Here is a 23,916-nt window from a genome sequence, read left to right on the forward strand (position 1 = left end):
AAAATCGGTTAAGTGAGGAACAAAACCCCTTGAGAAGCAGAGAAGGGGCGTGGCCTACGCAGGGGCGTGGCCGAACAGGACAAGCTGAAGTTCCAGGTACTAAGAGGCGGGGCTTGACTGGGTCAGGCCGAAACGCCTAGAACAGAGGCGGGGATATGAGTATAGGCGGGGCCTATGTCTGGGAGGGGAGGAGCTCGCCACGAGAGTGTCGTATTCGCTAAGGTACTTAGAGGAGCTAGGGGGCGGGGCTTATAACAAAAGCGCGAATGTAGGGGCGTGGCAAGGAGAAAGGCTTAGTAGACAGAGGCGGAGCTAAGTGCCGCATCCGCCAAGGGGTGCTGCTTAGAACTGGGCAAACAGCTTGGGGTGAGGCACTTCCGAGTGAGATCTGCGTATTTCCGGCAAAGATGGCGGCGTCCAACAGAGTCAGGTGCAGGCGAGTCTGTCTTTAGGCGTGGTGGCCGCTCTAGACCGGGCAAGGTGAGATCAGCCCCACTGGGGCGCCCCTCTTCAAAGGCAAGGAAGGAGACTTGTTGCTAAGGAGACTGAGGGAAGACTTGTTGCCACGGAGGCGGGGCAGTGGGGTTGCTAAGAGACAAGGACGCAAGCTGGGGAGCTTGGGGGAGCTCGTTGCCAGGGAGTGGGTGGGGCCTGTTGCTAGGGAGTAAGGAGGGACGTCGGATTTGGGGAAGGGTCCTGTTGGTATGAAGGAAGGAAAGGGGGCTATGGTTAAGGTGGTTGCAGCCAGAATGCTTTGGGATCAGGAGGAGACTCCTAACACCTTCAAAACTCCACCTTTTCAGCAGACCTTAAGGAATCGACCCATCCCGACGCCAGAGCTGCCTCACCGGTGACCATCAATTTCTTTTCAACACATTCTTCCTTCACAGACAGTCCATGGCAGACAAAGGCTCAGGGGGCAGTCGCCTCCCCCTCGCACTGCCTCCGGCCTCCCAGGGTTGCTCGTCAGGGAGCAGTGGCTCCTCGGCGGGGGGCTCAGGCAACCCTCGCCTTCCACGGAACCTCCAAGGCCTGCTGCAGATGGCTATTACTGCGGGCTCTGAGGAACCAGACCCTCCTCCAGAACCCATGAGCGAGGAGGTAAAGTATGAGAACCTAAGAACCTTGGATGAGAGTCCTGGGGATATTAGTGTCTTAGGAAGAGTGGTTAAGTGAATTAGAAGCTGTTGTCTTCCTGGGTGTGAGCAAGAGTCTAAATGTGGCATCATGGTAGGCTGAAGGTCAGCTGTGAAGTGTCTGAACACAGCCTTTTACTGGGAGGCAGGATCAGTCTGGGTTTTCTGGACCCAGGTAGAACTAGATTCAGCCTTGTCCTCACAAGTATGACCTTGGGTATACTTTCCAATCCTAAAGTTTACAATCCTAAAGTTTTCATCATTTTTTTAATTGATGGTGATAATAATAGCAATGATAGTGTTTCATCAGGCAGTTTTTTTTTTCCGGAGCTGGGGACTGAACCTAGAGCCTTGCGCTTGCTAGGCAAGCGCTGTACCACTGAGCTAAATCCCCAACCCCTATCAGGCAGTTTTGATGTTCTAGTTTTTACTGACCAGTACACAGTATACTGTATAGTTGGGCATGGCCAGTTGCCAACCATGACCTTGGTTGGGCAAGTCATATCCTTTCTCTGTCTCTGATTTTTTTTTTTTTTTAATTTATGGAATAGCCATAATCAAACCTGACAGAATTGTCTTGAAGGTTGATAGGAATTTTACATGTAATTTCTTTTTAGCTGACATTTATGATACATAGAGTATTACAGTAACTCAGTTAAGTTATAGAAACATTTATACAAGTTGTATCATTAAATCTTTATGACACAAGAAGGAAACGGGCACAGAGCAATGAGATATTTATCCTGGAGTGTGATTTCAAAGCCTTACAGCCTCTTCCCCTTTTCTTTCCTGTTTTGAGATTGTGTCTCGCTGGGGATTTAGCTCAGTGGTAGAGCGCTTACCTAGGAAGCGCAAGGCCCTGGGTTCGGTCCCCAGCTCCGAAAAAAAGAACCAAAAAAAAAAAAAAAAAAAAAAAAAAAGAGATTGTGTCTCATACAGACCAGGCTAGCCTAAATGACCTTACCCTTCCCACCTTCCTGTGCCCTTCCCCCACACCTCCTAAATCCTGGGCTTACAGGTGTGTGCTATGCTAGCCATTTCAGTCTTGAAGCTCCCTTTTGGGGACAGTATAGTGTCTGATCTTCCTCTGGGCTCCCTTGTCTTGTTCTCGTGCCATTTGCTGATTTCTCCTCATTCTCTACCCTTTCTGGTTTTTGTTTGTTTGTTTTAGTTCTCCAGACAATAGTTGGCATGGCTAGAGAGCAGGTCTTGTCCTAACGTGGTGGTGGCAAGTACAGGCCAGGGATGCTTTTCAAACTGCATGTAGTTCTCAGGACATTTGTCACAACCTCCACGCTCATGATCCTCCGTTGTCTTCATCTTACCATACAGAGCTTGTCATACTGCCATATCATGTCACATTACATGTTGTATTTTTTTTTTTTTTACCTCTAGCTTCTCTGTGTTTACCACGCACACACCCTGAACAATACTTTTCTTTTCTGTAACCAGTCCGTCTCAGGATTGACTCCCTAGTACCTAGAAAAGAAGTTATGACTAAAACTGTAACCATCTGGGCATGGTGGCTCATGCTTGTTAACCCCAGCACTTGGGAGTCTGAGACAGGAAGATGGCTGTGAGTTGGAAGCCTGATTGCACTATAGAATGAGAGATTCTGTGCTTCCTAGATACTTGTTGATGGAAAGAGCCATCAGCCCTGGCATTTGGCTGTCCCTGTTAGTGTCACTCCCTAGGCAATCACTGAGAGACGACTTCTCTCCCCACCCTTCTCCCTTCTTCCCTAGAGACGCCAATGGCTGCAGGAAGCCATGTCAGCTGCCTTCCGAGGCCAGCGGGAAGAGGTAGAGCAGATGAAGAACTGCCTCCGGGTCTTGTCCCAGGCCACACCCCCAACTGCTGGTGAAGCTGAACTGGCCACTGACCAGCAGGAGCGTGAAGGGGCACTAGAGCTGCTGGCAGACCTGTGCGAGAACATGGACAATGCGGCAGGTACCCCCCTCCCCCAGCTCTCACCAGTGTCCCACATCCTGTGTGGCTCAGCGCTTGTCCCTGCTCTCCTGGACTGAACCACTGGCTCCTCCTGGCCTTTCCCTTTCGTTAGCACAGGAACAAAGCCCTCCTCATATCCCACCAAATCCCTATGGTGACAAGTTTGTTTGCTACTTTCTAATGAGTCCTGGGACTGATATTCACCCCCTAATTTGCTTGCTGCTTTCTCAAGGGTGGGAAGGGAGGTGGTTTAGGGTGGAGTGGTAATGTGGGACAGCCTTGAGGTAGAGTGTTTGATCAGATGTCTCTGAGTGAGGGTATGTCATGGGGTATCATGGAGTCCAAAAAGCATTCCAGGCAGTAGGAATAGCTAGTGCAAAGGTGGAGGTACCATGGTGCTGTTGTGGTCAGAACACATAGACATCCCCCTGTTAAAGAAGAGTGGGCTGGACATGTGTGGGTCTAGGGTAGGCAATGGTATTGCAGTATCCAGGGTCAAGGTGTATTCTGTAGGTCACAGGTCACAGTTATATATCCATATATATGGATTTATTTATTTATTTATTCATTTATTATATATAAGTACACTGTAGCTGTCTTCAGACACACCAGAAGAGGGCATCGGATCTCATTACAGATGGTTGTGAGCCACCATGTGGTTGCTGGGAATTGAACTCAGGACCTCTGGAAGAACAGTTGGTGCTCTTAACCACTAAGCCATCTCTCCAGCCCTATTTATTTATTTTTAAATGAGTCAATATCTCACTTTGTAGACCTAGCTGGCTTGAGCTCTGTAGGCCAGGATGGTCTTAAATTCACAGATATTTTACTTGCCTCTGCCTCTCAGGTACTAGGATTAAAGGCATTTGCTTTTTGTTTCAGGATTTTATGTAGCCTAGGTTACCTCCAAGGTCGTTTGTAGTTGGGGATAACCTTGAACTCTTTTTTTTTTTTTTTTTTGGTTTTTTTTTTGTTTTTTTTCGGAGCTGGGGATCGAACCCAGGGCCTTGCGCTTCCTAGGCAAGCGCTCTACCGCTGAGCTAAATCCCCAACCCCGGCATTTGCTATCCCAAACAGCTTTCTTTCTTTCTTTTTTTTTTTTAAAGATTTATTTATACGAGTACACTGTCACTGTCTTCAAACACACCAGAAGAGGGCATTGGATCCCATTACAGATGGTTGTGAGCCACCATGTGGTTGATAGGAATTGAACTCAGGACCTCTGGAAGAGCAGTTGATGCTCTTAACCACAGGACCATCTTTCCAGCCACTCCCCCTCCCCTTCTTTTTTCTTTTTTGAGACAGGGTCTCATTGTGTTTCTCTTGTTGGCCTGGAACTCACTATGTATACATATTAGGCTGGTCTCAAACCCGTAGATATCCACCTGCCTCTGCCTTCTGAAAGCTGGGATTAAAGGCATTTTATGTTTCTGTGTGAGTGCCCGCATGTATGTATGTATGTGTACCATGTGCATATCTGGTGCCCTCAAAGGCTAGAGGAGAGCTTTGGATCCCCTGGAACTGGAGTTACAGGCAGTTGCAGTCTGCCTGTATGTGGGTGTTGGTAACTGAACATCGATCCTCTGCAAGAACAGCAAGTGTTCTTAACCACTGAGCCATTCCTCAAGCCCAATATTCCTTTTGTTATTGTTGAGACAAATTCTCAGGCAGCCCAGGCTACCCTCATATTTGCTTTGTAATTGGGGTTGGCTTTGAACTCCTGATCTTTCCTCTACTACCCCAGTGTTGGGATTACAGGTGTTTATCACCAGGCCTAGTTTTTAAACCTCATTTAGTTATCAAGGTAAATAAATCACAGTGGGCCAGTGAGATGGTTCAGTATTGCCACCCAGTGATCTGAGTTCAATTCTGGTAACTCACGTGGTGGAAGGAGAGAAACACCTCCCAGAGGCTTGACCTTTATAATCATACATGACGTGCATACCTACATACATACTGAAGAAATAAATATGTAAATATTAAAAGTCACAAAACAGGCTGGAGAGAAGGCTCAGAGGTTAAGAGCACTGACTGCTCTTCCAGAGGTCCTGAGTTCAGTTCCCAGCAACCACATGGTGGCTCACAACCATCTGTAATGGGATCCAATGGTATATCTGAAGACAGCAACAGTGTATGCACATACATAAAATAAATAAATCTAAAAAAAAAGTCACAAAACAGAAGTAACTGTTTCAAGTTTATAATTCTGTAGCATTCATCTATTTTATTTATTTATTGTTTTACTTTTTTGGGGAGGGATGTTGGTTTTGTGAGACAGGGTTTCTCTGTGTATCTGGCTGTCCTGGAACTTACTCTGTAGACCAGGCTGGCCTGGAAGTCAGATCCCACTTGCTTCTGAGGCTGGGAGTAAAGTCATACACCACTACTGCCCATCCTTTATTTATTTATTTGTTTGTTTGTTTGTTTGTTTTTTATTTTTGAGACTGTCTATAACATCCTAGCTGACGATGAATTTATGGCTGTTCTCCTGTTTATACCTTCTAAGTGCTGAAATTACAGGCCTGTGCCTGCACACTGGGCAGCATTCAGAACATTTTCAGTATTCTGCAATATCACCTCCAGGTTTCAGAACTTCTTGTGTATGGTACTCGGGATAGAATTGAGGACCTCAAACATGTCAGAGAAGCCTACTGTAGATTGTTAGCCCTCTTTGCATTTTGCACTTTGAGGCAAGATCTTAGAAAGTTGCTGAGACTGACCTTGAATTCCCTATGAAGCCCATGCAGAACTTTTAATCCTCCTGTCTCGATTTTTTTTTTTTTTAAGACTGTTTCACTATGCAGCTGTCTGCCCTGGAACTTACTACATAGACCTGTCTGTCTTCGAACAGACAGAGATCCACCTGCCTCTGTCTCCCAAGTGCTAGGATTAAAGGAGTGTACTAGTATACCCTACTCTATCTCAGCTTTCTGGGTACCTGGGATTATAGGCATGTACCCCCAGTTTCTCCCAATCTGTAAGTCAGGAAGGCCTTATATTTCCTATGCAACTGAGGATGACCTTACTGCTTCCTCCTTAGTGCTACTGTACCACTATGCCTGTTGTATGTGGTGCTGAGACTCAAACCCAGGGCTCTGTGAAGGCTAGGCAAGCACTCTACCACCTGAGCTGTATAGCCTTAGCTCCAGACCTGCCTCACTTCCATATCTTTTCATCATCCTCGAGTGAGCCCCACACCCTTTCATCAGCCTTTCCTCTCACACTCTGTCTGTCTCACACCTTGTCTCAATTCTGAGGAATGAGAGGTCAACCTTTGAATTGGGGGCTTTGACAGTTTTCTCCTCCTGCCCATAGATTTCTGCCAGCTGTCAGGCATGCACCTGCTGGTGGGTCGATACCTGGAGGCAGGAGCTGCAGGGCTGCGTTGGAGGGCAGCACAGCTCATCGGCACGTGCAGTCAGAATGTTGCAGCCATCCAGGAGCAGGTGTTGGGCTTGGGTGCCCTGCGTAAGCTACTTCGGCTGCTCGACCGGGACTCCTGCGACACGGTACGAGTCAAGGCTCTCTTCGCCATCTCCTGTGAGTGTCCCAAGATCAGACGGGGAGGTTCTGGGGCCAGTGTTGACCATAGGGGTGGGACTTGCTGGGTCCACAGGGGAGAAAAGGTTGGGATACCTCATTTATATTTTTGATCTGTATTCTTGTTAGGACTCTTTGTGAGGTGCAGGAGCCACAGTAGGGAAGTCAGAACCAGATACTAACTCTACCTTGATAGTGGTGATAGATGACCTTGTGTTCCAGCTTGAGCTTGTTCATGTTTGGGCTCAGTTCATTTTCTGTCTTGGGGATATCCTATATGCTGTCCAATGCTGAGCTCTGTTTGTGGTGTCCACCAACTGGAGACACAAGAGCACTGCCCAGTTATAACAACCAGCACTTCCGACAGGGCAGAGTCCTCAGTGAGTACCGTGGTGGCTCTGTGTGGATGCTGTCTGTCCTCACAGCTATGAAGCAGGGAAGCCAAGGCATGGGCAGAAATGTAGCGCAGATTTCGGTGCCAGCTTGAAGACAGAGAAAAATTCCTGTTGGGGCATGGGGCACTTATGTCGGTTTTCGGTTTACTTTTGTAATTTATATATTTTGTGTATGTAGCTCCTTTCACCATTCAGGTCCTCAGGCTGGTAGCAAATACCTTTATGATATTTTGTGTGTGTGTGTGTGTGTGTGTGTGTGTATTAAACATATACAATTATATATTATATAATATTGTATGTAATATTATATAATATAAATTATATATATATTGCTTTTTTGTTTTTGTTTTTAAGAGGCAATGTGTCATGTGGACGAGGCTGGAACTCTTTGTAGCTGCCAATGACCATAAAATATTCTCTCTCTCTTTCTCTCTCTCTCTCTCTCTCTCTCTCTCTCTCTCTCTCTCTCTCATTTTTTTTTTTTTTTTGAAACAGGTTATCACTATGTAGTTCTGACTGGCTAGTAACTAGCTATAGACCAGGCTTACATTGAACTCACAGAGATTTTCTGCCAACAAGTCTCCCTCCTACTTTCAAGTCTCTTGTGTCGTTTTGCTTTTGTGATCCACTGCATTTAAGTAGGGTTGGTTTCATCAGGTAGGTGCTTGTTTGCCAGAGCAAGGGCAACTTACCAGTGACTCCAGCACTGAGGACTATGGTTCTTCCTACTCCCTTCCCCAGCAGAAGTTGGGCTAGAATATCAAAGGGAAGGGTGGAGTCCTGTAGTCTCTCCCCTACAGTCATATGCTTCAGATTCTCCTGCCACCATTTCTCAAGTGCTGGGATTACAAACATGTATCACCACGTTTAGTTATGGGGTTCTGCAGATCAAACCCAGGGCTTTGTATATGGTAAACAAGTACCCAGAAACATGTCCCCAGTTCTCTTTACCTTTTTGTTTTGAGGGCAGGATCTTGTTAAGTTTCCTAGGTTGGCCTTGAACTCACTCTACAGCCCAAGCAAACCTTAAACTTGTCATCTTCTTGCATCCATATTCAAGTAGGCCTATGCCATGAGGCCCAGCTAAATCCATCCTTGTAGAGTGTACGGTGTAGTACCCCCTGTCAACTTTATAACATTCATCACTTCTAGCTGGGCTCTGTAGGCATGCTTTAGTCCCTCCCCATAGCCCACTGAGCCCAGCTCTTGCAGGTTCTTGTTTAATGTGTCTGAGGATTTGCCTGTTCATGACATCTCCTGTAAACTGAACGGTGTGCCTCACATGGCCTTTTGCTTCTGGATTCTTTCACAGAGTGTAGTGTTCATCCTTGTTGTGGCATGCGTCAGTACTTCATTCCTTTTTATGGCTGAATGACATTCCTTTGCTTTAACAAAGACATTTTGTTTATCTGCTCATCTGCCAGTAGGAGTCTGGGTTGTCTCAGCCTTTTGGCTGTTCTGCTGCTGTGAGCAGGGGAACAGTCTTGGGGTATGTACCTGGGGGTGGGTTTGCAAGGACATATGGGGACTCCTTGTTCATCTCTGCAAGGTCAGCTGTTTCCCTTTCTTTCTTTCTTCTTTTCTTTTCTTTTTTTTTTTTTTTTTTTCCGGAGTTGGGGAACGAACCCGGGCCTTGCGCTTGCTAGGCAAGTGCTCTATCACTGAGCTAAAACCCCAACCCTTTCTTTTCTTTTTTTAAGACAGGTTTTTTTTTTTTTTTTTTTTGGTTCTTTTTTTCGGAGCTGGGGACCGAACCCAGGGCCTTGCGCTTCCTAGGTAAGCGCTCTACCACTGAGCTAAATCCCCAGCCCCAAGACAGGTTTTCTTGGTTTAGCCTCGCTGTCCTAGAACTACCTAGCACTGAGCTTAGGGAGTCTGCTTCTGCGTTCAGGTGTTGGAATTGAAGGTGTGTACCACCACCTTTGGCTCCCTTCCATTTTTCAGACAGGATCTCATATAGACCAGGTTGAACTCTTGAACTCTCTCTGTACCACAAGATGACCTTTGATTTCTCATCTTCCTGCTTGTATCTTTCCAGAGCTCTGGGAATATAGGCATGCACCACCGTGCATGGTTCTTGAGCTGCTGAGAATTGAACCCAGGGTTTTGTGAATGCCAGGAAAACATCCTATTACTACCAACTGATATGCATCCCTAGTCTGACTGTTCCTTTGCTCTAGAAGTTACACATTGGGATTGAAATGGGATATATAAAGCGGCCCACACTTATAATTCCAAGATTCGGCAAGATTGGCATGAGTTTGAGGTCCAAGAGAGTTACAAAGCTAGACTGTGGAGGGAGGAGACAAGGAGAGGGGGAAAGGCAGAAAAAGAGAAACGAGGTGTGTAGGAGGGGCCTCTAACCCACATCCTCCTTCGTTTGCCCTCCCCTGCGTCTTGAGCCATGGTCTCCATGTGCTTGTTCTCAGCAGATGGGCAGATGCTACTGGGGCATAGAGGCTGGCAGGAAAAACACGGAAGGCTTGGGTAGGAGAGGCCTTTCAACAGGGGGAAAAGATTTGAATCTGAGGCATGAAGGAAGTCTGGAGCAGGGCAGCCTCTGGAAAGTAATGCCCAAATTAGGAACATGAAGAGACAGACTCAGGATACCCTAGCCCTAGGGTAGGGAAAAGGACTTTGTGCCCTACATCTGCTACAGTTCGATCTGGAGCTACATAGGGAACTGCAAAGCTTCACTTGTATTTTTTTTTCTTTATGTGTATGTGCATGAGTTTTTTTTTTTGCCTTCGTGCGTGTGTGTGTGTGTGTGTGTGTGTGTGTGTGTGTGTGTAGTGCTTCCTTCTCCTTGAACTCAAGTTACAGGTGGCTCTGAGCTGAATCCAGGTTCTCTCAGTGAGAGCAATAAGTGCTTTTAACGGCTGAGCCATCTTTTCAGCCTCTATTAATTTTTTTTAGAATCTATTTTAAAATTATTTTTAGTTGTGTGTATATGTGTTTGTTTCTGTGTGTGCCCACATGAGTGCCACAGGGAAGCATTGGATTCCCTGGGTCTGGAGGTATAGGTGGTTGGGAACCACTTGGTGGGGTGCTGGGAACTGAATTTGGGTCTTCTGGAAGTAGTAAGTACTCTTAACTACCGAGCTGTGTCTCCAGCCTATCCAGTTCCAATCGCTTTTTAGACATTAAATAAGGTGGACATGATTACTCACCTATAATTCTGGTAAATGGGAAGCTGAGGCAGGAGGGTTTCTGTGAGTTGTAGGACACCCTAGGGTCTACAGGGAGAATGTGTCTTAAACATCCTGTGCCTCCAATGAAGACATTCTATAGTATTCAGAATACAGGGTACTGAGAATGTTGGGACACATCTGTGATTCAACCTTTGGGATCTGATCTGGAGGATGCCTGGAAATTTGAGGTCAGCTGTCTAATGCTTTTAGTTCCAGTACTGGGGAGACAGATGCAGGTGAATCTCTGAGTTTGGAGTCAGCCTAGTCTACCCTGTCTCAAAAAAAAAAATTTTTTTTTGAGGTTGTCTTGGGCTACATTTTGAAGGTTCAAGGCTAATGATAGACAGCTGGGGATGTAGCTCAGTTTGTAGAGTGCTTGCTGGCTCTCAGGAATCCCTGGGTTTGACCCCAAGTAACACCCAAAGCCACCTAAAGGAGTGTTGTGTATGCCTGTGACTTTATCAGCTTTTGGGAGGTGAAGGGTGGAGGGGGAGGATCAGAAGTTCAGGGTCATCCTTGTGTATGTCATCCTGTGTATATAGTGAGTTCAAAGTTAGTCTGAGGAAAGAGGAAGCAGAAGGAGGTAGGGAAGGGAAAGGGGGAAAGAAAATGAAGACAAAGCAGAAATCTAAAAAGTTATATTGCTCAGAGTCTGTCAGGTACATAGATTATGTAATGAAAAGCCCCTGTCGGAGCTGAAGAATGGCTCGGAGGTTAAGAGGACTGACTGCTCTTTCAGAGGTCCTAAGTTCAATTCCCAGGAACCACATGGTGGCTCATAGCCATCTGTAATGAGATCCGATGCCCTCTTCTGGTGTGTCTGAAGAGAGTAACAGTGTACTCATACACATAAAATAAATAAATCTTAAAAAAAGAAAGAAAAGTCCCCTGTCCCAGACCACCTGGTCCCCTTGTACATGGTACTTACATGTTTCTGTAAATCTGTCTCTGTGTGTATGTAATATACAGACTTGTGCAAAGCCTCTCTTCCTCTGCTCATTTGCAGGTACCTGGTAACAGACCATTTGGATGGTTCTGCCCAGCTGATCTTGGACTGCTTTGGTCCTCTTTCTTCTTTACACACTAGTGACTGTCATCTTTTACCATTTTTGGGAGTCAGGGCTCAAGAGCAGTCCACTTACGTAGGTTTTGATTTTTGCCCTTTATGAGGCCCTGACCAGGCAGTGGACCATAGCAGTAATACTGCCTTTGAGCCCACATGCATCCTCTGGTGTTGGCTGTGTGTCTGTTAGGTTGCCTGCTGCTGAAGGAAGCATTTGAGGCAAGAAGACTCAGGTTGCTTGAGTGGCCCCGTGGCATGGTGGATTCTCCAGTGCATTGGGGGAGCTACAAAACAACACTGCCATTTTACTCTGAAGTAGAGTTTGCATAATCACTTTAGAGTGCACAGTCAAGTGGTGTCTGCCCTTCCTTGGGTAGCTTTATAGTATGGTGTTATGTGGCTGCTTTCCAGGACTCTGTGCTAGGAACCGGTAGGGCTTAGTCACATGGGTTCGTACTGCTTAAGGCAGGGACATTACTGTATTCCTACTCCTCTCTTGTGAGGACACAGACTTGGTTGCCCAGTCACTTCACTTTTGTAAGTGGTTCTTTGTTTGCACAGAGAAAGGGTTTCAGAAAGACTCAGAGATGGGTCACTTGGAGTCAAGTGTGCGCAGGCCTAGGGTGGGGGAAGGGATAGGGAAGGATAGGGAGACATACATGCATCTCCTGTTGGTGTGATCCCTGCTTCTGCTGCTGCTTTTTCTCCTCCCACCGGGCGCTCTAGATGGGTTTCTCTGTGTAACCCTTGCTCTGTAGGCTAGGCAGGCCTTGAACTCAGAGATTCTCTTGCTTCTGACTCCAGAGTGCTGTGGTCAAAGATGTGTGCTACCACTGCCTTAGGAGAGGGGGCAGTGAGTGCCATTGACATACATATGTGGTGGCTAAAGGACAATTGTGGCATCAGCTTTCCTTTTTTACCTTAATGAGGGACCTGAGGATCTCCAGGTCAGCCTTGTACTGCAGACTGCTTTTACACTCTGAGCTGTCTTAGTAGTCTTGTCTCTTCTCTTTTTCATACAGGGTCCTGTGTATTCCAGGCTGGCCTCAGACTTGCTATGTAGCTAAGGCCTCATGATCCCCCTACCTCCTACTGGGATTACAAGTGTGTGCTACCACATATTTTTTACATTTGCATGGGCATGTGTGCCCATAGTATAAGTGTGGTGGTCTAAAGGCAACTTGTGGGAGTTGGTTCTCACCTTCTAACAATGGGTTCCTGGGGATTGAATTGAGGTTATCAGACTTGATGGCAGGTGCCTTTACCTACTGAGCCATCTTGGTGGCCCATTGTTTTTTGAGACAGAGTCTTACTGTAATCCAGTGTAACCTGGTTTGTAACCTGATATAGCCCAGGCAGGCCTCAAACTTGCAATGATCTTCCTGTTTTGGTTTTAATTATATGTGTATGTGTACATGTACTTGGGAGAACAGGTACCTTAGTGTTCAGAAGAGAGTATCAGACCCCCTGGAGCTGTAGTTACAGGTGGTTGTGAATTGCCTGCTGTAGGTTCTGAGGATTGAACTCAGGTCTTCTGAAAGAACAGCAAACTCGCTTTACCACTAAGTCATCATTGTTTGTATGTCGCAGTTTTACAAGGTCTAGCCTAGCCCTAAACTGGCTCTGTAGCTAAGGATGACCTTGACCTCTGGGCCTCCTGCTTGAGGTTCTCTAGAGCTGAAACTACAGGCATTCACCAAAATGCCCAGTTTGGTGGGTTTCAAACCCAGGGCTGAGTACATGCTGTGCCATAGAGCAGATTTAGGTTTACAGCAAACCAGAGTGGGAGGTATGGAGAGATTCCTCTTACCCTCTGTCCTGTGCCCACACAGTCTCCCTCCTTATCAGCACCCCAGCAGAGTTACATTTGCTCTAACTGATAAACCACATTGCTGTCTCATCTATAGTCTGTAGCTCGTGTACTCTGTGGTTTGGATAGGCATCTAATGACATGTATCCATCATAATGGAACCATACAGAGACGTTTCACTGCCTAGAACCTCTCTGCCCTGCCTGGATGTCACACCCTTAACCTGAGCAATGACTTTCCTGGAATGCCACTGTCTCTATAGAGTTTTTATTGCTGTGAAGAAATATGACCATAGCAACTCTTATGAAGGAAAGCGTTTAATGAGAGCTGGCTTACAGTTCTGAGGTTTAGTTCATTATCACCATGATGGGAAGCTTGGCATGCAGACAGACATGGTGCTGGGTGCTGGAGAGGTAGCTGAGAGTTCTTCATCTTGATCGACAGATAACAGAAAGAGAGAGTGATACTGGGTCTGGCTTGAGTGTTTGAAACCTCAAAGCCCATCCACAGTTCCTCAAACAGGACCATATCTTCTAATAGTTATACTCTCTTTAAGCCTATGGGGGACATTTTCATTCAAACCTCTACAGCCATATAGTTGGAACCTAGCATGTGTTGGATTGGTCTCTTATGTAGTAATGTTCACTTAGCCTTCCTCTGTCTTGCCAGCTCATTGCTTTTCAGCACAGAGTAAGTGTAGCCTTTTGTTTGTTTGTTTGTTGTTTTGTTTTTTTCCTGGAGCTGAGGATCGAACCCAGGGCCTTGTGCTTGCTAGGCAGTCATTCTACCACTGAGCTAAATCCCCAACCCCTAGTGTAGCCTTTTTAAGGGAGAAGTTCAGAGGGTGTTGATGACCTTGGCTGTCACTTGAGAACAGTAGCATCTCATTCTCTTTCCCCTGTTGCAGAGGGGCTCAGGCAGGGTTCGTGGAAGGCGGGAGGTGAATGAGGGTTGTGGTAATGACCTAGATGAGAATAAAGGTTGAGGTAAGTAAGCAAAGGTCCTTGTGGAAAGGTGACAGGTACCCTCTAGGGACACTCTCAATGAATGACCAGAGTATTTTCCGTTGTCTGAGTTGAGGTCAGGGCTCTATTCCTCATTTAGCCATGCTCATGGTCCCTCCTACAGCATAGTTGGCCTAGCCCTAAATGCTTACCATATCCAGGTGGAGAAGCCCTAGGCTAAAGGACCATCCTTCCTCCTGGTCATATTTTGGAGGCTATGTTTACCAGTTGAATTTGTGGTGCCTCATGTCCCCTACCCATGAAATACTGTTGTTATTTTTCTTATCTAGTTTTAGTTTTTGTAATAGGGTCTCAGGTAGCCATGGCTGGCCACAGACTCATGTCATTGAAGATGGATCTTGAATTCTGAGTTCTGGGATTACAGACATGTGCTACCATGACCAGCTTTTTTTTTTTTTTTTTTTAAGATTTATTTATCATATAGAAGTACACTGTAGCTGTCTTCAGACACACCAGAAGAGGGCATCAGATCCCATTACAGATGGTTGTGAGCCACCATGTGGTTGCTGGGAATTGAACTCAGGACCTCTGGAAGAGCAGTCAGTGCTCTTAACCATTGAGCCATCTCTCTGGCCCCATGACCAGCTTTTTTTTATCTTTTATTTTATTTATTTATTTTTGAGATAGGGTTTCTTTGTAACAGCCCTGGCTGTCCTAGAACTCACTCTGTATACAGTGATCAGGCTGGTCTCAAACTGAGAGATCTGTTTGCCTCTGCCCCCGGAGTGCTGGGATTAAAGGCGTGTGCAGATTAGCTGCTGCCATTAGTGCTAGGACTCTTTTTGTTGTGAGACAGAGTCTTACTACATAGTCTTGGCTGGCTTGGTACTTGCTGTGTAGACCAGGGTGGATTTGGACTAACAGAAGTCCTCTCATTTCCAAACACTGAGATTTCAGGTGCACACCACTATAACCAGTCTTCTATTAAAAACAAACAGCTGAGCAGTGCCCGCACACACCTTTCATCCCAGCACTTGGGAGGAAGAGGCAGGCAGATCTCTATGAGTTCGAGGTCAGACTGCTCTCCAGAGTGAGTTCTAGACAGTCAGGGCTACATAGAGAAACCCCATCTCAAAACAAACAAACAAACAAACAAACAAACAAACAAAAAAAAAAAACCCAAAACCAAACCAAACTAAAAAAAAAAAAGAAAAACCCTAAAACAAAACAAAACAACAACAACAACAAAAAAAAAAAACTACACACGACAACACAACTCCCAGAGTCCAGAAGAGTCATTCAGTTTCCTGGTACTGGAGTTAGAGGTGGTCATTAGCGACCATGTAGGTGCTGGGAACTAAACCTGGATCCTCTGCAAGAGCAGCCAATGCTCTTAACTGCTGAATGAGCCCTAAGTCTCTTTCCTTTGTCTAAAATGATGTTTTATTAAGTTCAGGTAACACATGTAATCTCAGCATTTAGAAGATTGGTGAAGGAGAATCATGAATTTAAGGCAAGCCTAACAACACACAGTAGTAAGTCACTATCTTGAGAAAGAAAACAAAGAAGCTAGAGAGATGGCTCAGTTGTTGTTGTTGTCGTTGTTTTAAAGCAGCATACTGCTTTTGCAGAGGATGAGTTTGGTTCCTAGCATCCACATTGGGCAGTTTGTAACTGCCTATGACCCCAGCTCCAGAGCATCTGATTCTCCCTTCTGGCCTCTGGGGGGCGCATGTACTCACATGCATACATGCACAAGCATATGCATATGCATGCATGCATATATGTATACATATACATATACACACATACATATATGTGTGCATATATATATGTATATATGTATGTATATATATGTATATGTGTATATATATATATATATATATATATATATATATATATATATATATATATATATATATATATATCTTTTTGAAAAAGAAAGCCAAAAGAGTTAACTATTATGTATAGGAGCACTTAGTGGATATAGACAACTTTTTAAATTTTTAAAATTTATATATTTATTTATTTTTTCTGGAGCTGGGGACCGAACCCAGGGCCTTGCACTTGCTAGGCAAGTGCTCTACCACTGAGCCAAATCCCCAACCCCTAAAATTTATTTTTTATGAGTATGTAATATTATGTGCATGGGTATTTTACATGAATGTATGCCTGTGCAATTAACTTGTAGGTCTGTTGCCTGACTCTTTTTTTTTTTTTTTTTAAGATTTACTTATTATATACAAGTACACTACCGCTATCCTCAGACACACAAGAAGTGGCATGGGATCCCATTACAGATGGTTGTGAGCCACCATGTGGTTGCTGGGAATTGAACTCAGGACCTGTGGAAGAGCAGCCAGTGCTCTTAACCGCTGAGCCATCTGGCCAGCCAGGTGCCTGACTCTTTAGAAGGAGATCCCTTGGGATTGGAGTTACAGGTGATTGTGAGCTACTGCATGAGTGCTGGGAAGTGAACCCAAGTCTTCTGGGAGAGCAGCCCCAGAGTTAAGAGCTTAACCGCTGAGCCATCCCTCTAGCCCCTACATATGAACTAAAATGAGATCCTTTGTGTCTTTATGTCGTGCTAAGTCTCAGAAGTCCATGGCATGCATTTTACACTCAGCATATCTCAGTTTAGGTATAGAATTTCCAAAGGTTGGTGTATAGTTTTACTAAAACAACAGAGTTGTGTTTAGTGGAAAAATTTACAGCCTTCCTGGTTGTGGACTTTATATTTCAATGAACTTGAAAGGGGACAGCCCAGCTCTTAGTCACACTTGGTACATGTGAAGTACCTAGTGGCCTTGAACTTGCAGTGACTTCTGTCTGAGCTTATTCAGGAGCTTGCTTTCTGCAGACGCATCCCTAGTTGGCTGTTGCCCTATTTGGAGGCTGCTCAGAATCCTCATTGCCTTCAGAAGAAAGATCATTTATGCTCTGACCTGGCTGCCTTGTATGTTAAATGGAATTTTAGCCATGTGTGGTGGTGGTACATACCTATAATGCCTGAATTTTGAATAAGGCTAAGAAGAGTTCAGGTCATCTTTGGCTGTGAGTGAGTTGGAGGCCAGACTGAAATATATGAAACCTCATCTTAAAACCCATAAGTTCAGGGTTGGGGATTTAGCTCAGTGGTAGAGCGCTTGCCTAGGAAGCGCAAGACCCTGGGTTCGGTCCCCAGCTCCGAAAAAAAGAACCAAAAAAACCAAACCAAACCAAAACAAAAAACCCATAAGGTCTGGGGAAATGATTCAGTTGGTAAAATGCTTGCAAGCATGACAACCTGAGTTCAGATGCCCAGTACCCATGTAACAAGCCAAGCATGGAGGCTTGGGGCTGTAATCCCAGAGCAGGGGAGTCAGAGAATGGGGAGTCCCTGGAAGTCTCTAGCTGTCCAGCCTATTGTGACTGGGGAAGCTACAGGTTCAGTGAGAAATCCTGTCACAATAAACAAGGTGGGCAGTGACTCTGGACAAGATCAGACATGACTGCTGAGTTCCACATGCACGTGCATATGTATACACAAGAACACATATAAACATACACGTATTATGTACACAAACAGAAAAAGACCCAAAATAAGTAAACAGCTGAATGAATGAGCAAATAGATAAAATGGGAGCCCAAGGGAACCTACTTACCTATAGGTATAAGTCAAAAGTAAAAGGTAACTGCATAAAAACGTGTGCTTCTCTAGCGACAACTTTGGAAATTTGGCTTCTCTAAAAAACATGAAAATATTATAAGAATATGTTTTCGTTTTAATCCCAGTTGTGGGGAATGGGACTGCTTCAGATTATCCAAAGCAGCTATGATTTGCCTCATGCTCTAACAGGGGCGTGGTTTTACCAGCTGCAGATAGTTTCTGTGATTGTTTGATGTTTGTAATTCGGGAACTTATCAGAGGATATGTAAATGCTCGGGGGTTCCAAGAGGCAGGGGTGGTTGTTGGCTACTGTCGGTCATGGTTTGTTAAGTAGTCAGTGGGACACAAAGAAGAAACAAGAAGAAATTAGATACTGACATTGAAGATCAATCTTGCCCCAAGGAACTCAACACCTTAATCAGCAGGAAGTAGTCTAACAAAAACATTGTCCGCCCCCCTTCCAATCTCTGACTTTATTGAGGGATCTCTTTCCTTTCCTCTCTATCCTTTTTTCCTCTTTTATCCAGTGTTAGGGGATTGAAGGGGTGAAAGAAAAGGGCCGGAGAAGGATGGAAGAAAGAAGAATCCACCAAGTAGCAAAAGACAAGTTACATCCCCTATGATCAAGTATTGCTCTATTGTAAGAGGAAATGAAGTAGTTACAGGATTTATAACATGGATGGACCTTGAAAACAGTTGAGTGAACAAGACTAGATACAAAGGTTCCATATTGTGTGAGTCCATTCATATGAGGTATCCAAGGTAGGCAAATCCATAGGGAAAGAAACTAGATCGGTGGTGGCAGAGCAGGAAGCAAACTGAGAATGGGAGTGTCATCCACTGGGTACCGGCACAATGTAAATGTTCTGGAGTCAAGTGATAGCAGTGGTTGCATTGCTTGTAAACATGCTAAAAACCGCTGAGTTAAATGCATTAAGAGAGTGAAATATGGGTTATGATGGTGAACTACTTACTATATGATGGTGACAGTGGTGGTCATGCTGCTGCTGCTGCTGACAGTGGATAGTGATGATAGTGGTCATGGTGGTCATAGTACTGATGGTCGAAGTGGTGATTGTGATGATAGTGCTGTTAACAGTGATTGTGGTGCTGGGTGGATGGAAGTAGCAATTACGTAATGATGATAACGCTGGTTTCCGCGGTAATAGTGATATAGTGGTGAGGGTGTTGTTCCTGGCTGTAGGAATGGTGATAGAGGGGATGGTGGTGGTTAATGGAAATGGTGGTGGTGGTCACAGTGGTGACAGTGATGTTGATGGGTTTAGTAATGGTGATGGTATTGTGGTGCTGCTGCTGGGGATAGTGCTAGAAATGATGCTCATTGTGATGGCACTGATGATAATAGTGAATGGGTGGTGTTGATAGTTGTAGTGACTGCGATGGTGGTGATGGGTATAGTACTGATGATCATCACGATAGGCATGTTGGTGTTTCTGGTGATGATGGAGGCCATGGTGACTGGGACCTCAGAGCTCTGCTTCTCTCTCCAGGTCTTGTCCGAGAGCAGGAGGCTGGATTGCTGCAGTTCCTCCGCCTGGATGGATTCTCAGTGCTGATGCGGGCCATGCAGCAGCAAGTGCAGAAGCTCAAGGTCAAGTCAGCATTCCTGCTGCAGAACCTGCTGGTGGGCCACCCTGAGCACAAAGGTGAGCTGGCTGACAGGTTAACAGATGCCTTGAGAAAGACATCTGGGAAACATGGGAGTGGTATGGGAACGTCCTTCCTGACTCCCACAGCTCTTCCCCCAGGAACCCTTTGCTCCATGGGGATGGTCCAGCAGCTGGTGGCCCTTGTGAGGACAGAACACAGTCCTTTCCATGAGCATGTGCTTGGAGCCCTGTGCAGGTAGGTGTGCTGGGGTTCTAGGAGGAAAGGGCCTTGTATGAGTTTTTCACAGAAAGAGCAGCTCAGGCACTAGTCTGTTCCTATACTGGGACCCCCCTGCACTGGAACTAACTCTGTGGGACACAAAAAGATTGTAGGTCAGAGAGGTGCAGGGATCACACAGTGCATCTCTTTTCAGTTCTTGGGAGGGAGAAACCCTTCTTACAGTTCTCAGGGTGAACAAATTAGTGTTCTTGGCCTTTTCATCCTGCAGGCCTTAGGCCACATGTACCCAGAATGCTGCCTGTTAGCATTTCGTTTACGCTCTGCCCCACAGTTACCTGGCAAAGGCCAGGTATGCCTGACTCACTATAAAAGAGGCTACCCCCTCTCCCCATTCTCCTCCACCTCTCTCCACGTGCTTATGACTGCTTATGGCCAGCCTCCACGCCTCTCCCCTCCCCTCTCTTTCCCTCCTCCTTCTCTGCCTTTCTCTGTCTTTACTACCCTCTCAACTGCCCTCTCCAGGCCCTGAATAAACTCTATTCTATACTATAGGATTGTGTAGCTGGTCCCTCAGGAGGAAGGGATGCCTCAGCATGGGCCTGTGGAAGTACCCTTCCCCCATACCTAACTACACATCCACCAAACACATTTTCTCTTTCCTTATCTTTTTATAAAACACAACACTGCCCAATACAGAATTGTAAACTTAAAGCACTGTAAGATTTCATATATATAATATATATTATATATAATTTAAAATATATATCATTTTATATTATGTTCATCGGTAAAGTAAAACCTTGAATGTACGTTTGTGTGTGAGTGTCAGAAACTCTGAACTGAAATCACAGACAGGTGTGACCCACTGTATGGGTGCTAGGAATTGAACCTGGGTCCTCTGGAAGAGCAGCCAGTGATCTTAACCACTGAAGAATCTCTCCAGCTCCCACATTGTAAGATTTCCTTCCTTCCTTCCTTCCTTCCTTCCTTCCTTCCTTCCTTCCTTCCTTCCTTCCTTGGTTTTGGCTTTTTTCAAGAAAGAATTTCTCTGTATAGCCCTGTCTGTTCTGGAACTCACTCTGTAGATCAGACTGTCTAAATGTCTGCCTGCCTCTGCCTCCTGAGTGCTGGAATTAAAGGCAGTGCCACTACCACTCAACCAAGATTTCTTAAAATAACCCAATCAATCATATCATTCTCTAGCATGGTCTTTGTAGATGACAGCTGACAACAATGTGTGTGTCACAGTGTCAAAAGTTGGACACATTGGACCATGGTGGAGCCAGCATAGACATCATAGCAGGCACCATCCAAACCTTACATTCACTGCTAGGATGTGAAGCAGGTGGATGGCAGTTTTATAGATGGGGAGCCAAAGACTCACTATAGGGCCTTGGCTCCCATAGAAGCAGTGGTGCAGGGCTAGGTTATTGCAGATGAGGTTTTAAGGTTTGCTCCTGTGTCCTCCCATAGCCTTGTGACAGACTTCCCTCAGGGTGTTCGAGAATGCCGGGAGCCTGAGCTGGGCCTGGAGGAACTGCTCCGTCATCGCTGCCAGCTGCTGCAGCAGCATGAGGAGTACCAGGTAGGAGGGTAGGGGTTGGGGTCCTGTTCCTGGGAGCTCAGCTTGTCTCTGCCTTTCTTCTCTCCCTATTGTGTTTTCTCCTGTTATTTGACACTGTGAACCACATGCTGTGTCAGTGGGGGGACGGTGGGAGTGGGGAAGAATTAAACTGATTAGGTATTATGTACCACAAAAGTAATAAACATCCTTAAATATTCAGTTAAATGGGTGAATAAATTAAATAGATAAGAATGGTTAACTTACTAGATAAGTAATGAATGATCACAGTTAATTTAGTATTCATTCTTCCTGATCTAGATGATTATTTAAATTTTTTTTTTTTTTTTTTTTTTTTCGGAGCTGGGGACCGAACTCAGGGCCTTGCCCATGCTAGGCAAGCGCTCTACCACTGAGCTAAATCCCCAACCCTTTAAAATTTTTTTTTTAATTAAAAAGATTTATGTGTCTGTGTTTGTATGTGTATGTATTGGGGAGGGGGGGTTGCCTTTGGAAGCTAGTGGAAGGCATCGGAACCCCTGGAGCTGAAGTTACAGGTAGTTGTGAGCTGCCAGTGAGTGCTTGGAGCTGAGTCCAGGTTCCCAGCAAAAACAATTGCTCTTAACCACCAAGCTATCTCTCCGGGCTCTATTATTTGTTTTTTTTACATTCGTAGGGGTGTATGTGGATGCATTTGTGTGTGTAGGAGTGTTCATGTATAAGTACCACAGTGCTTGTGTGGAGGTCACAGAACAATCAAAGTCAGGCCATCAGGCTTGGCAGAAGGCACTTTTACCTGCTGGGCCATCTTGCCAGCTCTGATTATTCATTTTGTGAAGTACCCTTTGCTTCAACGCTGTGGATTTTAGCAAAATTAAGCATAGCAAATGTGCACCAGCGATGCCCTTTCTATTGCATCTGTGTCTCTGTGGACACACCTGATGTTTACAGAGGGACAGTAGTAACGTTTTAGCAGCTGTCTATCCTGACCTCATCCCAGGAACCTGTGACCTTAATATCTGTCCCCATAGAGCACTGGATGCTACAGACCAGCCTGGCCTGGTTTCAGGTGGACAATGTGGGGACCCTACATGCCACATTTGTATTTATCTCCCAGGAGACCCTGAGCTGAATTATTCCAAGTTCAGCTTTGCCCCACAATCTACAGGCAAACAGACCAAGCCTTATATATAATTCTCAAACACAAAGACACAGGGTAGCACTGAGGCAAGGGCAGGTAGATGTCTGTTGTTAGAGGCCAGCCTGGTCCCTGTGTAGAGCACTCCAGGCCTAGTGCTGGGATTGTAGGTTATACACCCCTGTGCCCAGCAAGAGGGTTTTATTTTGACTCACTCCTGGTGACAGCTTTTCTTTTTTCTTCCATCACAGCTCTATTGAGTGGAATGGGGATAGATTTATGGCCTCATTGATTTAATTACCTCTTCTTATTGTTCTAGTTGCATTTTCACTGTGTTAGCTCAAAGTGGTCTCAAACTTGAAATCCTGATGAAGTTGCCTCTTACTACTACAGACACTGCTATAGGAACAAGTGTTTGAGGCAGGGACATGGGTCAATTGCTTGCTGTGTGAGCAGGAGGAGCTGAGTTCAAACCCCAGGTGCACAGTTAAGACCTCAGCACTCAGGAGGCAGGGACAGGGGATCCCTTGGGACTCATGTGTATGAGTGAGTGAATTCCAGGTACACTGAGAAAGTGTGTCTTGGGAAATGAGATGGAGGCTAGCATACACCTTCAATCCTAGCATTGGGGAAGAAGAAGCAGGTGGAGCTCTGTGAGTATGAGGCCAACCCAGAGTGAGTTCCAAGCCAACCCAGGCTACTTTGTGAGAAAAGGGAAAGAGATGGAGAACAGTTGAGGAAGATACTTGTTAACCTCTGGTGTCCACACCCATGTGCATACTGGTGCACTCATACCCAAACACATAATGCGCACACACACACACGGTGGATGGCTGGCTTCTGGGACCCTCTAAGTCCTCACACACATGTACATGTATGAGTACATATACACTGACACAAACATTTTTTACTCCATCCCCATAAAAATAGAGCTTAAAAAGATCTAAATAGTGCGTTTGGGGCACACGTGTGTCATGGTGCATGGGTGGAGGTCACACAGGAAAATTTGTAGGCATCAGTTCTTCCCTTCCACAAATGGGTTATGGGTATTGAGTGCAGGGATATATGAGCCATGGGGCTAATGTGAAGACAGACTCGTCTGGGAGCTCTTATGTCTGGTGCTCAGAAACCCATGAGCAGGGCAGGTGATCATGATTGGTATATTGGTCATTGGGAAAGCCCAGGCTACCGGAGTGGGAAGGTGGTAGCCAAGAAATACAAGGGAAGGTTCTGACTGCTGAATGTATGGGAGGCAGGTTCGCCCTTGTGCTCAGGACTCTTCTTTTACCCTGATCCAGGAGGAGCTGGAGTTCTGTGAAAAGCTGTTACAGACCTGTTTCTCCAGCCCTACGGATGACAGCATGGATCGGTGAGACCAGGCGGCTTCTTGCATTCTCTCCGTGGGAACCCCAGGCCTCCTGCCTCCCTCCTTCCCAGGCACCCTCTCCCAAGGGATTGCCAGGCCTTGTTTGGGCCTGCGCCTGGGCCTGCCAGCCCATCTCTAGGCAGCCCCCTGGAGGGGTTGCTGAGAAAGGTGCTGGTCCCTTGGAACCCCTTCCTTGCTTTCTGTCTTTCATGTCCACACTGCTCTTCAAATAAAAACATTTCTCCTGCTCTCCTATGCTGTCTTGCTTTGTTTTTTGGGAGGTTTTGTGTTATGGAAGGAA

At 45.7% G+C, this 23,916-nt stretch overlaps 1 protein-coding gene across 4 annotated transcripts; it reads left to right on the forward strand.

Annotated features, from left to right (window-relative positions):
- Nucleotides 1–100: 100 nt before the first annotated feature.
- Hspbp1 (HSPA (Hsp70) binding protein 1) lies at nucleotides 101–23,870 on the forward strand. 4 transcript variants are annotated; one of them, XM_006228250.5, is made up of 8 exons: nucleotides 101–480; nucleotides 891–1,101; nucleotides 2,882–3,086; nucleotides 6,402–6,626; nucleotides 19,211–19,366; nucleotides 19,469–19,565; nucleotides 21,024–21,135; nucleotides 23,548–23,870. In XM_006228250.5, the coding sequence occupies exons 2-8, from the start codon at nucleotides 898–900 to the stop codon at nucleotides 23,620–23,622; spliced, it is 1,074 nt and encodes a 357-aa protein (XP_006228312.1). In that variant the 5' UTR covers nucleotides 101–480; nucleotides 891–897; the 3' UTR covers nucleotides 23,623–23,870.
- Nucleotides 23,871–23,916: the final 46 nt, after the last annotated feature.

This window comes from Rattus norvegicus, chromosome 1 (assembly GCF_036323735.1).
Source record: "Rattus norvegicus strain BN/NHsdMcwi chromosome 1, GRCr8, whole genome shotgun sequence".
In the NCBI taxonomy this organism is placed as follows: Eukaryota; Metazoa; Chordata; class Mammalia; order Rodentia; family Muridae; genus Rattus; species Rattus norvegicus.

Bases quoted from the DNA above. Each gene is read 5' to 3' on its own strand.
- Hspbp1 (XM_006228250.5), top strand. From the start codon at position 898: ATGGCAGACAAAGGCTCAGGGGGCAGTCGCCTCCCCCTCGCACTGCCT. The intron at 6,627-19,210 runs GTGAGTGTCCCA...TTCTCTCTCCAG, and splicing joins GGCTCTCTTCGCCATCTCCT to GTCTTGTCCGAGAGCAGGAG. The intron at 19,566-21,023 runs GTAGGTGTGCTG...GTCCTCCCATAG, and splicing joins GTGCTTGGAGCCCTGTGCAG to CCTTGTGACAGACTTCCCTC.